At 39.5% G+C, this 14,764-nt stretch overlaps 1 protein-coding gene across 1 annotated transcript; it reads left to right on the top strand.

Annotated features, from left to right (window-relative positions):
• The first annotated feature begins 13,895 nt into the window (after positions 1–13,895).
• LOC138339451 (uncharacterized) lies at positions 13,896–14,315 on the top strand. The gene has a single exon (XM_069291048.1). The coding sequence runs from the start codon at positions 13,896–13,898 to the stop codon at positions 14,313–14,315; it is 420 nt and encodes a 139-aa protein (XP_069147149.1).
• Positions 14,316–14,764: the final 449 nt, after the last annotated feature.

Here is a 14,764-nt window from a genome sequence, read left to right as displayed (position 1 = left end):
TCTATCTTAGTGTCCGCAAAATTTCAATTCATGCTACCAGGGATTCGTGGGCGAGGGTATTTTATGATCTGAAAGAAAGAGATATGCAGTGGATGTTACCAAACTTCAAGTCCGAGAGGATAGCAGCACAAGGGGCCAAACTTCCATTTTTAATCCTTCCTGGCATTAGATTGAGGCCCTAAAACCCAGCAAGTGTGACGCGATAATTTGGTAGAATGCAAATCATACTCGTCCAAGGGGATGCTAGCTCTTTTGTTGTTGATTACAATGAGAACGGCAAAATACCTTTCGCTAAGATCATCCTCCAGGAATGGGTCGGACGCGTCAATAAAGTTGGATATGACCGAGAACAGATATGAAATCGGGTATGTCCTCGAATACAAGACATGGGTGAAGAATGATCTGCATGGCATAGTGAATCTGATTCCATGCACATGTCAAGAAATTGAAGACGTACAGACAAGGATGGTTTTCAAATCCATGCCTACCATTTTCAGCAAGAATGGGACCGAAGGGAGCATGGTTTTCAGCAGAAGGAACGAGAATTTCAGAAAACAGTGCAAAAATTTCAACAGAGGGAGTGAGAGTACCAATTTCGAGAGTTAGAAAGTCAGAGGGTTTTAGTTGTGACGTCACAAGAGCTAGCCGATACTAGGGCTTGTCTGATGCATTTGGACACAACCATGGACGAGCAGATGAACACTTTACGAGTCGTACCAACATCTTCCAGAGCTGTGTTTGCCGAGCCGTACGTTTTCACCAGCGAGTGCATCATCCGCGAAGATGTAGAAAAGGCCAGAAGAGGAGCTAAGCCATCAACCTTTTAACTCCCCTACGTGGGATTGTTTTCTATCTATGTTTGCATCACATCCCTCTTTCTAAATGTACCTCGTTTGATTAAAATTATGTAATGAACGCTATGATATTTAGTCAAATTTATTTTCGGGATACAACTATTTGTTTAAGTGACGCAATACATCCTTCAGATCACTAGGCGTACCCTTGGTATAGAGGGTCACATGCATGATTAGGACGCGATATATGTGTGTTTTACTGCTTATGTGTGTTGCTATGAATGAGGATATCGTAAACGCACTCCTATCCATAAATTTCCAAGGAATATACAGAAGCCACTATTACAAAATGTCCGACCAAACTTTCAAGTCTTAAGTTTTTCACTTAAAAGACATCCCCTATACCACAAATCCTGAAACATCCATATTACTGTCTCAGGAAAGGTAAAATCACTTCTATGGACAAGGGTAAGAACATCCAGATAGAAATCACTGAAGAAGAACTGCAGATAAAGATCGAACAGATCACTATGGAAATTCAAGAAACCAAGGATGGGCTTAGAGTCGACATGACCACCGCAATTTACATAGCTGTAGTTGTGACGTTGGATGAGGATCTGGCATCACAAATGAAGAGAAAGAAAGATGTTGAGATGGAGACAGAGGACTTGCGAGAGAAGTTGGACATGCTTCTGTTGAAAATGCAAGAAAGAGAAGAGAGAGAGGCAAGGATAGAATCAAAGACAACCGCTCTGTTAGATAAAAGCATGTCACTTGATAAGGAGATGATAGTGGAAATGGAAGAATTCGCCTCCATAAAAGAAAGGATGGTTGCGCTGATGAAGAAGAACAAAATCTTCCATAGCTATGATTGATAAACTTCAGAAAATGGGCAAAAAATACCCCGTCTATGAGCATGGAGCCAATAGAGGTCCCGATAACGCTCACCCTGAAGCGACTAGGGAAGACGACGACGAGGAAATCGTCTACAAACCTCAATTCCTAGGCCGTCTGAAAAGAGGAGACTAATGCTACAACAAGAAAGGGAAGGACTAACGCGTCATCATCATTTTATATTTCAAGAGCTCTACTGTTGCCTTTCAATGTAATGAATGAAAATATTTTCTTTTGTACTCGAACTAGGTTGGGCCCTGAATTCTCCTTGTGAGGTACGTGGGAAGCCTTCTCAGGCTCGACCCCTATCTTTAAAAATTTTCATTTTCCCCTTCATGTTACGAGAAGATACGAAGACCAGATTAACAAATGTCAAAAAGCAGCTGCAAGAAGACCGTAGATCAACATGATTTAGCCTTCCTGAGATAGTGTCAAAACTAAAAAAAACAAACTCCTGCTTGTTAAAAAATGTGTTTCCTTTCTCACTCGTGGGTTGAAGATATCCTCAAACAAAGCAACTTGTGTGTTTATCTGCTCTCTGTGTGATATTTTGCATTTTGTACTCTAAATCTGCACTTACAAATCTGCCTTTGAGTTGTTTTCCTTCTCAGGTACTTTGATATTGATCTGTGTCGATCAAAAGCTGGCTAATCATCCTTATTTCACCAGATCAAAAGGTCCCGCAGATTCCTTCCCTAGACAAAGCTCTGACAGAGGAAAGGCAGTTATAGGAATAATAATGAAGAAGTGAGTCTTACTGATGTTGTGGTGGCCCAACCCACCGTAGCAGAACATAATGAGTTGATTATGCAGCTGATGCAACAGATTGCAGAGATGAGAGTGGAAATGCAATGGAGACAGGATCTGCCTCCACCTGGATTTGCTTCTAATGCTGCTGATGGAAGGCCTCCAATCTACTTCCCTTCCTCAAATATGGATCCAACTCAAAAACCAGCCAGCTACACCTGTTTAGAATCCGTCGGTTATAGATTTGACTACCCAAAATCCATAATATGCTTCAGCATCCTACCAAACTCCATCTCTTCTTCAAAAAAAAACCATCCCCAAATACCACCCTATCCTCAAAATACTCACCACCAGACCACTCCACCGCCACAAAATCAAAACCAAAATCAAAACACGAATGCTTTCAATTTCCAAACACCCCACCACCACTTAAAGCAAAACAACAATCCTCAGGCCTACCCACAGAATTACCAAACCGCCCAAAATGCTCAAAATCCCTCTGTAGCTCCACCCCTACCAAAGAGAGACACTTTCCAATTTCCCGTCCCTGTCGAGCACGATGTGCATGGTTTTGAGTTGGTCCATTACGAGGAACAAGAAAAGGAATGGAGGGAAAAGTAAGATGTAAAGGTCGATATAAAAAGAAGAGATCAAGAAGGCCATGAAGGAGCTCCAATGCATCCCCGACATCGCTGGACTTAGTTATGAGGACTTGTGTATCGACCCAAATTTTGACCTTCCAGAAGGGTTCAAGATTCCAAAATTTGACACCTTCGGAGGAGTGGGCAACCATATGGCTCATTTGAGAGCCTACTGTGACCAGCTCGTGGGAGTTAGAAGCGATGAAGCTTTATTGATGCGGCTTTTCAGCCGAAGCCTGTGTGGAGAAGCTCTTGAATGGTTTACCTCGCATGAAACCAGGCAATGGCCCAGTTGGAATGCATTGGCCAAAGATTTCATCAATTGAATTGCCTACAACGTAGAAATTGTTCCCGATCGATACTCTTTGGAGAAGATGAAGCAAAAATCAACCGAAAGCTATAGGAAGTTCGCCTATAGGTGGAGAAAAGAAGCGGCAAGGGTGAGACCACCCATGGATGAGAAAGAAATCGTTGAAGTGTTCATGCGCATGCAAGAGCTGAAATATTATGATAGAATCATGTTGCTCGTTGGAGCAAAGTTTGTCGAGATAGTCAAGATTAGTGAGACTATCGAAGAAGGTTTAAAATCAAGAAAGATAGCCCGCGTAGACGCATCACCTGGATCTTCAGAGTTGTTGAGAAAGAAAAGAGAAGAAGTTGCTGCTATTTCATATAGGGGAAGGAAAATCCACAGAAGCTCATCATATTCCCAAGGTCATCCCAGGCCTTCCCCAAAGTCCTACCAAGCTTGCTACGCGCAATCTAGTCATCCCAATAATCAAAATACTGCCTCCATTTATCCAAACGTCCAAGCTCCCATATACCAAAGTCCGCCCCTCAATTACCAAAGTCCATCCCCCATTTACCCAAATAATCCTCCACCCTACCAAATCTCATCTCCCTACTAGGGTATTACTCCCAACTGCGCTAACGTGCACTCGAGCTACCGAGAACCCCCTCATGTTTATCAAGTCCAAGCTCCACTATACAAAAATTCTCCTCCAAATTACCAAGCTCCATCACCAAATTATCAAACAAATCTATATCCCAGAATCCAAGCTCCCCGTCCAAATACCAGAAGTTATCAACAGGTACATCCTCTTTGACAAGGCAGTAATGACCCTTCCCGACCCAGATTTGAGAAGAGGCCTTCAAGGAACTTTACTGTACTCGCTGAAAGCCGGATAAAACTGTATGAGAGACTAGTTGCGGCCAGATATATCCACCCTGTGGGGACCAAACCCATGGATGTCAATTCAAAGTACTACAAACCCGATCATAGATGTGCTTATCATTCCAACTGCGTTGGGCATGATCTTGAAGATTGCATCAACCTCAAGCACAAAATTCAGGATCTGATTGATCAAGAGGTAGTATGTCACCAACCGGCGGCACCAAATGTCAACGTAAATATGTTGCCAAATCATAGATGCAACAATGTCAATATGATCGAGATAGATGAAGACTGGTGTGGAACGAAGATGATTACTCCCACCGTTCATGATGATTTGGAAAGGGTTGTTACTTCTTTAAGCGTCAAAGAAAAGAGAGAGTTTGTTATTTTAACACCTGCAAAGGTTGTTGCCTTGGTGCCGTCATAAACTCTCATCAAGCCTAAGTTTGTTATCGAAACTGCTGCTGCTCAAGGCATGACCAGATCTATAAGGTGTTACACTCCTGACGAGCTTGGTCGCGGATGAAACAAGAAGGATCAGGCCAAAAGGCCAATAAGAGAAGGAGATGGGGAGGAATTCAAGAGAATAATGCAACCAAAAGATTATTCCATCGTCAAGCATTTGGAGAAGACTCTAGCTCAGATCTCCTTATGGGCCTTGCTGATGAGCTCTCAATCCCACAGGCAAGCCTTAATGAAAGCTCTCGATGATTTGTACGTACCCGCGGGCACAAGCAGCGATAACGTGGACGCCATATGTCATTAGGTTGTTCGAGGGCATCGAATCAGATTTTGTGACGATGAGCTGCCTGCTGAAGGGAGGTCACATAACAAGGCGCTGCACATCACTGTGATATGCCGTGAAAAGGTTTTCAACCGTGTCTTAGTAGATGATGGATCTGGTCTGAATATATGCCCCTTGTCAATGTTGAGGAAGCTAAGGTTTGACCTTGGGAAACTGGAGCAAAATTAGGTCAACGTGAGAGCCTTTGATGGGGTTCAGAGAGACACGTTGGGAGCAGTGAATTTGACCATTCAAGTGGGCCCCATAGATTTTAGCACGCAATTTCAAGTATTGGATATCAATACAAGTTACAACCTTCTTCTGGGAAGGCCGTTCATCCATATGGCTGGAGTCGTCCCCTCTACTCTCCATCAGATGATGAAACTCGTGTGGAAGAATGAAGAGTTGGTTATTCATGGCAAGAGGAGTCACCTTGGCAGAGAGGTGCCGATCATTGATGAGATATCGCGAAGTACATAGTTTTACACGGTGGAGCTGGTCAATGCCACCAATGAAGACTTAGCCCCACAAACTCCGATGCCTGCCGTGTACAAGATGATAGCCACTATGATGCTGCAGAACGGTTTTGAGCCAGGATTTGGATTGGGAAGAGATTCCCAAGGAATTATTGAGCCTGTTCCGGTCCTCGTTAAGGGATCCAGATATGGTTTGGTGTACATCCCCACAGATGATGACATGAAGGTTAAGAAGAAAAATGATCAAGCCTTGACTAAGCCGATCCCATATCTATATCAATCCTTTCCAATCCAGGAGTATGCCCAACATGAAGACCTTAGGGAAGGAATTTGTGACCTCTTCAAGGAGATTGATGTTGTCGAGGAAGAGATCGAGCCAACTGGTATCCTCGATGCTGATCCTGGGGAGGTGCTGCAGAACTGGACCTCCACGCTGATCCTGATACCCCGAACTCTTCAGTAGAAAGGCATCATTTAATGCACATTAAAATCGGTGGTAGTCCGGAAGAGCCCCGAGACCTACCATTTTTGCATTTTCTTAACTGTTCAAATTTTTGAATTTTCGTTATGATGTTCAAAAAAGGAAACATGGCCCCATGCCATGACCAAAGTTTGCATTGTTTTTAAATGAAAGCCTCTTCATTTTTAACTTTATTTATTTAGTCGTTTGTTATGCCTTACTTTTCTAATTTTGTCTGTTTATGATTTTAGTAACATAAGTTACAACCCTGCCAATGTCATGTCATGTCACGAGCTAAATGAAAAAAATGAGGCAGGTGACGACGAGGTTGACGATTATGAAGAAGAAAGTGAGGAACAAAATTACGTCGTTGAGGAATTATTGCAGTTCAAGAATCAGCATAAACCAAATCTAGAGGAAACGGAAATAGTGAATTTGGGAGATCCAGAAGCTGTTAAAGAAATTAAGATCAGCATCCACCTAAATGAAGCTCAGAATGAGGGCCTAGTTCATTTGCTTGCTTAATATATTGATGTGTTCGTTTGAGAAGTCGGTGACATGCAAGGATTGAGTACCGATGTTGTATCTCATAAGCTGCCGATTAACCCGGGGTTCGACTCGGTGAAACAAAAAACTCGGAAATTCAAGCCTAAACTGAGTTTAAAGATAAAGGAAGAGATAACCAAGTAAATAGAGTCTCGATTGGTGGAAGTGACATAATACCTAACTTGGTTAGCAGACGTTGTTCCGGTTTCCAAGAAAGATGGGAAAATCAGGATTTGGGTTGACTATAGAGATCTCAACAAAGCTAGTCCGAAGGATAATTTTTCGTTGCCGAATATTCATATTTTGATTGACAACTGTGCCAAGCATGAAATGGAGTCATTTCTAGATTGTTACGCAGGCTATCACCAAATTCTGATGGATAAGGAAGATGCAGAAAATATGACTTTCATTACACCTTGGGGTGTATATCTTTACAGAGGTATGTCGTTCGGCCTCAAGAATGCGGGTGCCACCTACATGAGAGCCATGACGACCATATTTCACGACATGATTCATAAGGAGATTGAAGTTTATGTGGATGACATCATAATCAAATCCCGCGAGAGTTCGGATCACTTGACACATCTAAGGAAATTCTTTGACCGTTTGCATTGTTACAACTTGAAGTTAAACCCCGCCAAATGCGCTTTTGGAGTTCCAGCCAGAAAGTTGTTGGGATTTATAGTCAGCAGAAAGGGTACTGAGCTCGACCCTTCTAAGATTAAAGCAATTTAGGAGTTACCTCATTTGAAGACGAGAAAAGAGGTGATGTTTTATTTAGGGAGGTTAAACTATATCGGTCGATTCATAGCTCAATCAACCGTGGTGTGTGAGCCTATTTTCAAGTTGTTGAAGAAAGACATCCCGACAAAGTGGACTGAAGAGTGTCAGACTGCTTTTGATGCTATCAAGACTGCTTTGATGCTATCAAGAACTATTTTGCCAAGGAAGTCCTTTGTTGATGTACTTTTCTGTTTTAGATAGTGCATTCAGATGCGTACTTGGTCAACACGACGTGACAAGAATTAAGGAAAGGGCTATCTATTATATAAGAAAGAAGTTTACTCCATACGAGTCCCGTTACACTTTGTTGGAGAGAACCTGTTGTGCATTGACGTGGCTATCCCTGAAGGTGAGACATTATTTGTCTTTCTATACTACATATCTCATTTCCAGAATGGATCCACTGAAGTATATCTTCCAGAAGGCGATGCCGACCGGAAAGTTAGCTAAGTGGCAAATGTTGTTGAGTGAATTTGACATTGTGTATGTGACTCAGAAAGCGATAAAGGAACAGGCTTTGGCTGACCATCTTGCAGAAAATCCTGTTGATGAAGAGTATGAGCCACTTAAGACTTATTTAACGATGAAGAAGTGTCATTTGTGGGTGAGGATATTTCTAAAGTGTATCCAGGTTGAAGATTATTCTTTGATGGAGCGGCGAATCATCAAGGTAAAGGTACTGGAGCAGTATTACTGTCAGAATCTGGTCAACACTATCCCATGGCCGAATACGAAGCTTGTATTCTTGGTTTGAAAATGGCCATCGACATGAATGTCTATGAGTTATTAGTTATCGGAGACTCAGATCTTTTGATTCATCAAGTTCAAGGAGAATGGGCTGTGAAGAACCCAAAGATTATACCTTACGTACAATATGTGCATAAATTGTGCAAAACATTTTGTAAGATCAAATTTATACGTACTACAAGAATACAAAATGAATTAGTCGATGCTCTAGCCACCATCACTTCGATGATTAAACATCTGGATATAGATTATATTGATCCTCTAGATATAGAGTTGAAAGGACATCCAGTCTATTGTTCTCATGTTGAAGCAGAATCAGACGACTTGCCTTGGTATTTTGACATAAAGAAGTATTTGGAGTCTAGAACTTATCCCGAAGACGCTACGTCCAATCAGAATAAGTCGATACGTCGTATGTCTCTCAATTTTTTTCTAAGTGAAGAAGTTCTTTATAGGAGGACTCTAGATTTGGGTCTTCTAAGATGCGTTGATGTTGTTGAAGGTGTAAAGCTTATTGAACAGATACATGTCAGAGTTTGTGTCACGCATATGAATGGGCTCACTCTGGCAAGAAAAATCCTTCTAGACGGGTATTTTTGGATGACCACGGAGAATGATTGTTGCAAGTTTGTGCAAAAATGCTACAAATGTCAGGTGCACGGTGATTTGTTACGAGTTCCGCCTCATAAACTTAATGTTATGATTTCACCTTGGCCATTTGTAGCTTGGGGTATGGATGTCATCAGTCCAATAGATCCAGCTGCTTCTAATGGACACAAATTCATTTTGGTTGCGATTGATTATTTCACCAAGTAGGTGGAAGCAGCATTTTACAAGTTGGTAACGAAGAAAGTTGTAGCAAATTTTGTTCGCAATAATCTGATATACAGATTTGGAGTGCCAGAATCCATCATTACTTATAATGGTGCGAATCTCAACAGTCACCTGATGAGTGATATTTGTGAACAGTTTAAGGTCATTCATTGGAATTCAACTGCTTATCGTCCCCAAATGAATGGAGTTGTAGAGGCCGCCAATAAGAATATCAAAAAGATTTTGAGGAAAATGATTGACAAGCATCGAGGTTGGCATGAGATGTTACCATATGCTTTACTGGGATATCGAACGACTGTCAGAATATCAATTGGAGCCACTCAATATTTGCTAGTATATGGAACGGAAGCAGTCATACCTACTGAAGTCGAGATACCGTCTTTGAGAATTATCCAAGAAGCTGAGTTAAGTAACGCTGAATGGCTTAGAAAGAGGATTGATCAACTAAATTTGATTGATGAGAAGAGAATGGTTGCCATCTGTCATGGTCAGTTGTATAGACAGAGAATGGTTCATGCCTTTAACAATAGAGTAAGAGCCAGAAATTTTGAAGTTGGTCTGTTGGTTCTTAAGCACACTTTTCCTCATCAAGACAAATACAAAGGAAAGTTCACACCAAACTGGAAAGGTCCTTACATGGTTCATAAAGTATTATCTGGAGGTTCTTTGGTCTTGGCGGAGACAGATGGCACCGTATGGTCTAAACCTATAAACTCAGACGCTGTCAAGAGATACTACGTGTGAAGATGCGGTTTGCATTTCTATTATTTACTTGTAATCATTCTGTTTCCTTGTATTCGTTTTGCTTAAATTCTTATCCTTCATGTAATGAACTAGTCTAACCTGAATTCTCAAGAATGAGATACGTAGGCGGCCTATGTCGGCTTCGGTCACCTCATTTACCCCTTTTAATATTTTTTTGTATCTGAACTACGTTCGACCTGAATTATCAAGAATGAGATATGTAGGCGGCCTATGTCGGCCTCGGTCGGTTCCTTTGTAATTTTTCTTATTTTGTCAGCCTTTGAGGAGGGGGAACTACATTTGACCTTATTCCTGTCTCAACGGAATACGTAGGCGCCACAAGGGTTCGGTCATACCCCCCGTAAGATTTCTATTTCTCTTTATAATAGAAACTGGGACCGAATTTTTGAGAGGGACTCAAAATTTTTTGAGAAGAAGATGCTTCCTCAGAAAGTCAAGGTTGAAGATATTTTGAAATTTGCAACAAGGACAGAATTTTTGAGAGAATCTCAAAAATTACGCAATCTACTCAGTTATAGTGGAAAATTAAGCAAGACAGTTAACTAGGATAGAAATTTTGAGGATGACCTCAAAATTTTAGCATGGTTTTATCTGCAAGTTTGGAGTGACCCTGAAAAATCCCCAACGATGATCAAATAGACCTCCAAGCATCAGAATCAAAGAAGTTTCTTAAGCCTGATATGACATGACTTTTCATTGACCTTTTTGAGATACTATTTCTCAAAAGTTTATTTCTCTTAAATTTTCCTTTTTGTGTTTCATTTGTTTTGGTATAAAATATTTTGTCTCATCTATCAAGAGTCGGGAAATCGGGAAATCAATAGAAGATAGCAGGACTAGGAGCAGACAACTGAAGAAATCGACAGAGATCAGTTCATTTTTAAAACTAACAATTTTTTGTGGATGCAGATTAATAGCTTCGCTTTGAAATCAGCAAATTCATTCAATGGATGAATATGGAGGATTCAAAGGAGGAGAAGACTATCCCAAAATCAATAGTTTTTCTAGAAGTAGGAAACATTTTGTATCGCTTATTGTCAGAGACTTGGGAATATGAATTGTTTATTTCGATTAATTTCCGACAACATGAAATTATAAAGACGTCCAGCTAGGTTCGAAGACAAATCAAGCAGAAATCTCAAGGAAGAGTTTACGATTTCCGTAAAGGACGTCATTTTCATCATAATGTCAGATATGATATTATGCATTATCTAGAGGGGTCAGTTATTTTATTATCGATCAAGACGATATACTATCTGGAAGTCGTTTTACCGTTAACATCATTGGAGGCGATATGATTATGCATGCATCACGGAAAATCATGCATCAAGGAAAATCATGCATCGCAGAAGATCATGCATTGAGAGTCATTATCCATGCATCACAGAAAATCATGCATCGCGAGTCAATATTCATGCATCGCGGGAGATCATGCATCATGAGTTAATATCCAAGCATCGCGAGAAGATTTCATACCTAGCAGAAATTTATGCACCACGAGAAGATTCCATGCCTCGTCAAAATTTAAGCATCGCGAGAAGTTTTCATACCTCGTAGAAATTTATGCATCACAAGAAGATTTCATGCCTCATCGAAATTTATGCATCGCGAGAAGACTCCATACCTCGTCAAAATTTAGGCATCGCGAGTAGATTTCATAGCTCGCAGAAATTTATGCATCACGAGAAGATCTCATGCCTCACTGAAATTTATGCATCATGAGAGGATTCCATGCTTCGCAGAAATTTACGTATCGCGGGAAGAGATTCATGCCCCGCAAGAAGGCATGCACTTCCAGAAAAGGAAATCGTGCATCCCAAGAGAAATATTTATTCATCGGCATCAATTGCATTATTTTATTTTGATAAAAACAAGCATCTAGAAAATCATCGAAGACGACGACAAGAGAAATACTAGCACACCGCATTAACTTTCCTTTATATTGACATCAAATGGAGAGTACATTGAAGATTACATTGCAACACAAGACATAAGTTGTATTTGCTTTACATCAAACCAATCGAATTGACGCGAAGGTTGAGGAGAACAATTAAGTGTCGACATGGTAAAAGACACTTTCTCCCATCCTAATTTCCTTTTTAAGCTGACGAGTTTTTATCTCACTCTTTTTCGAGAGCATCCAAAAGGATGAATTCTCCAAAAACCACAGGTGCGGACGACGTCAAAAGGGACACAACACAACATGGAACTTTTTCTTAGCAGCGAACTGGGACACAGTCCAAAGAGGAATGTCAAACTCTTAGGAAGCGAGTAGAGGAGCGACATCCACCGCAATCAAACCACACCCCTATTAAAAGGAATGTGGTTTTTTCTTTCAGCTTGTCAGCTTCGATTTGCATCCGGAAATTTGGGTATCACCAGAAGCAAGTTTCCAATCTGAGTGTCAATGCGCCAAGAACTTTGGAAATTGTGTCAGTGTAGATTCTTGATTATGGGTGTGAAGAGCGCCACATTCATGGCTAGGAGGTTGAGTGACTTCTTTTCATGCTCGATTTAATTTGTCACTTGTCAAGAACCAAAGGTTATCTAGCATGATTGATTTCCTTTTCAACCGATCTAGTCAAACTACGAGCATCCTAATTCCTAGGATTTAATGTAGGTGGGTTCAATGCTGAAAACTCGGTTGTATTCCAACATTCGATTTAAAATCTTATTCTCGAGCATTTCAGTCCCTTCATAATCCGATATCGAGATGGCTTTTGATTTTTTTTAAAATCGTACGTTAAATCTAGCGTATTGAACTATAAGTGGCCTTAATTCTCATGTAGCCTAAGATATGTAGGAAACTCATTTCCGGGGTTGACTATAATTCCTAAAATCTGTACCAAAATCCCTTTCATAAAGATGAAGGCGAAGTCGGTCAAAATTGGTTTGGTCAATTTCATTTTCCTTAATTTTCTGGCATCAATCCAAATAAAATAAGGGACAGTTGTTGACACCCAATTTTGACACTCTCCAATATAAATTAATCATATCGAGCTTCCTAATTTTCAAACGATTCGAAATAATTAGTCTTATAAATTTCAAATGTATACATATAGTTTTGCAAGTTATAATTTTTTAATAGTTCATCAAATTTTGTAATTTTTAGATGATATATGTTTTACGCAATCATATATAACTCATATATTTTATGTTTATCCTAAAATCGTTTCGAAAGGATTTTTGTTTTGGGTTTAATACTTTGCTAAAACAGTTTACATGTGTTAAGTTATTTATTTTATAATTACATCAACTATTTTATTTCGTTAAAAATTAAGAAGCTTATTTAATTAATTTATGTTAATTAATTTCATGTAGTTACCAAATATTTTATCCATTTAGACAAAGCACTTTGGGCCTCTTATATTTTAATTTTCAGCATTCCATCTCCCATTTAATTTCGCCCGTTTAATCCCTTTTAATCCAATCTCCTAGGCCAAACATCAATTATTAAAAAACTTCCAACCCGTTTTCCCCTTTAACCCGACCCCAACCCCATCTTCTACCCAGGGATAGTACCTAATGTGTGAAAGGCAGTAACACTTGACAATTAAAAGAGAAAATATGACCCGACGCTCCTCATGTTTCTCTCGCGTTCTAAATCAGAGTGATGCAGCGCTTGTTCGTCATCCCAGGCACGCACGTCGAGCAAATTGTCAAACAGAGAGTTGTAGGGACGCAGGAGAGTACCTTGCGTTTTTTTTGTTTTCTTCTCCCTGTCGCTATCAAATCGTACGACCGACAGCTTTAGGAGGCACGCGTTTTGTCCTTGATCATGGGAGATTGCTACACATCATTCTTCAAGGACCATTGGTCGATCTGATCCCTCCACCCGTTTGGCCATAAATTTTCCAAGTAAAACTTGGGAAAAAACTTGGCAAATTTTATTTGTCCATACACTTTTTTATTATTTGGCAAATTTTTTTTGCAAATTTTCCAAATTCCCAAATACTAGAAAAAACTAGTATTTGGGCCAAATTTCATTATTTGGAAAGTTTTAAAAATTCAATTTTTACCCTTAACTTTTTATTTTACAAAAATAATATATTTAGTGACACCAACCAATTCAATTAGCTCCCTTCTACATGCATTCTTTTGATTTCATACATTCCTTTGTTACAGTTAGTCTTAATGAACTAGCTACTAAATAAAACATGAATTGCATTTATTTTATTTTGGTAGATAAATATTACATTGTTGATGTTGGTCTACGAAACATAAGAGGATTTTTAGCTCCATTCAAAGGAATGCGCTATCATTTGCAGGACTACCGAGGAAGTGAAAGAGAGCCTAAGAATGGAAAAGATCTATTTAACTATAGACATGCTTCTCTGCGCAATGTAATTGAAAGAACTTTTGGTGCGTGGAAAAGTAGATTCAGAATACTAAGACAAGGCATGAACAACTATGAATGTGAAATGCAAGTGAAAATAGTAATTGTTTGCGCTGTATTGCATAATTTTTTACGTGAACACCAAAGTAGTGATGGAATATTCAATGAATATGAAAATGATGATATGGTTGTTGATGAAAGTGACGAACTATTGGCTCAGGGTAATAACATCGCTTCATCTTCTCGATCATCTGATTCGGAAATGCAAGCTCATCGAGAAGAGATTGTTCATAAAATGTGGGAAGATTATATTAAGCTCCCGAATTTATATTAGTTGTATTTTCATTATCATGAATTGTACTAAGACCTTTTCACTATACGAATATTTACTGTATTGATTCTTGTTGATTTGTTGCGGAAGTCATAAATCTTGTTACGTGAGATTTCTATTATGCTACGTAATACAAATTTATGGTTAGTTTGATAGTTTTAAAAAGTTATGGATATAAATCATATTTATTAAATAATGAAATATGTTTCTCAAATTCTATGGCAAAACACATGGTAAAATTTCACCCAAATTTTCATTCAAATAATATTTTCCAAAAATATTTGAATATCTATGGCCATCGAAATAGTGGGATCGTTTGGGGAATTCGGGAATTTTGAGAGACGTTAGGTTTGGACTGTAATTTTGTGGGCCTTGGAGGATTTAAATTCTTCAGCCCACCTTTTCCCTTGCTAACCATAATTTCTCTAGTATATATAATCATTTTTGGTTCA

This window comes from Solanum lycopersicum, chromosome 11 (assembly GCF_036512215.1).
Source record: "Solanum lycopersicum chromosome 11, SLM_r2.1".
Classification (NCBI taxonomy): Eukaryota; Viridiplantae; Streptophyta; class Magnoliopsida; order Solanales; family Solanaceae; genus Solanum; species Solanum lycopersicum.
This window is presented reverse-complemented; position numbering and strand designations above follow the sequence as displayed.

Bases quoted from the DNA above. Each gene is read 5' to 3' on its own strand.
- LOC138339451 (XM_069291048.1), top strand. From the start codon at position 13,896: ATGCGCTATCATTTGCAGGACTACCGAGGAAGTGAAAGAGAGCCTAAG.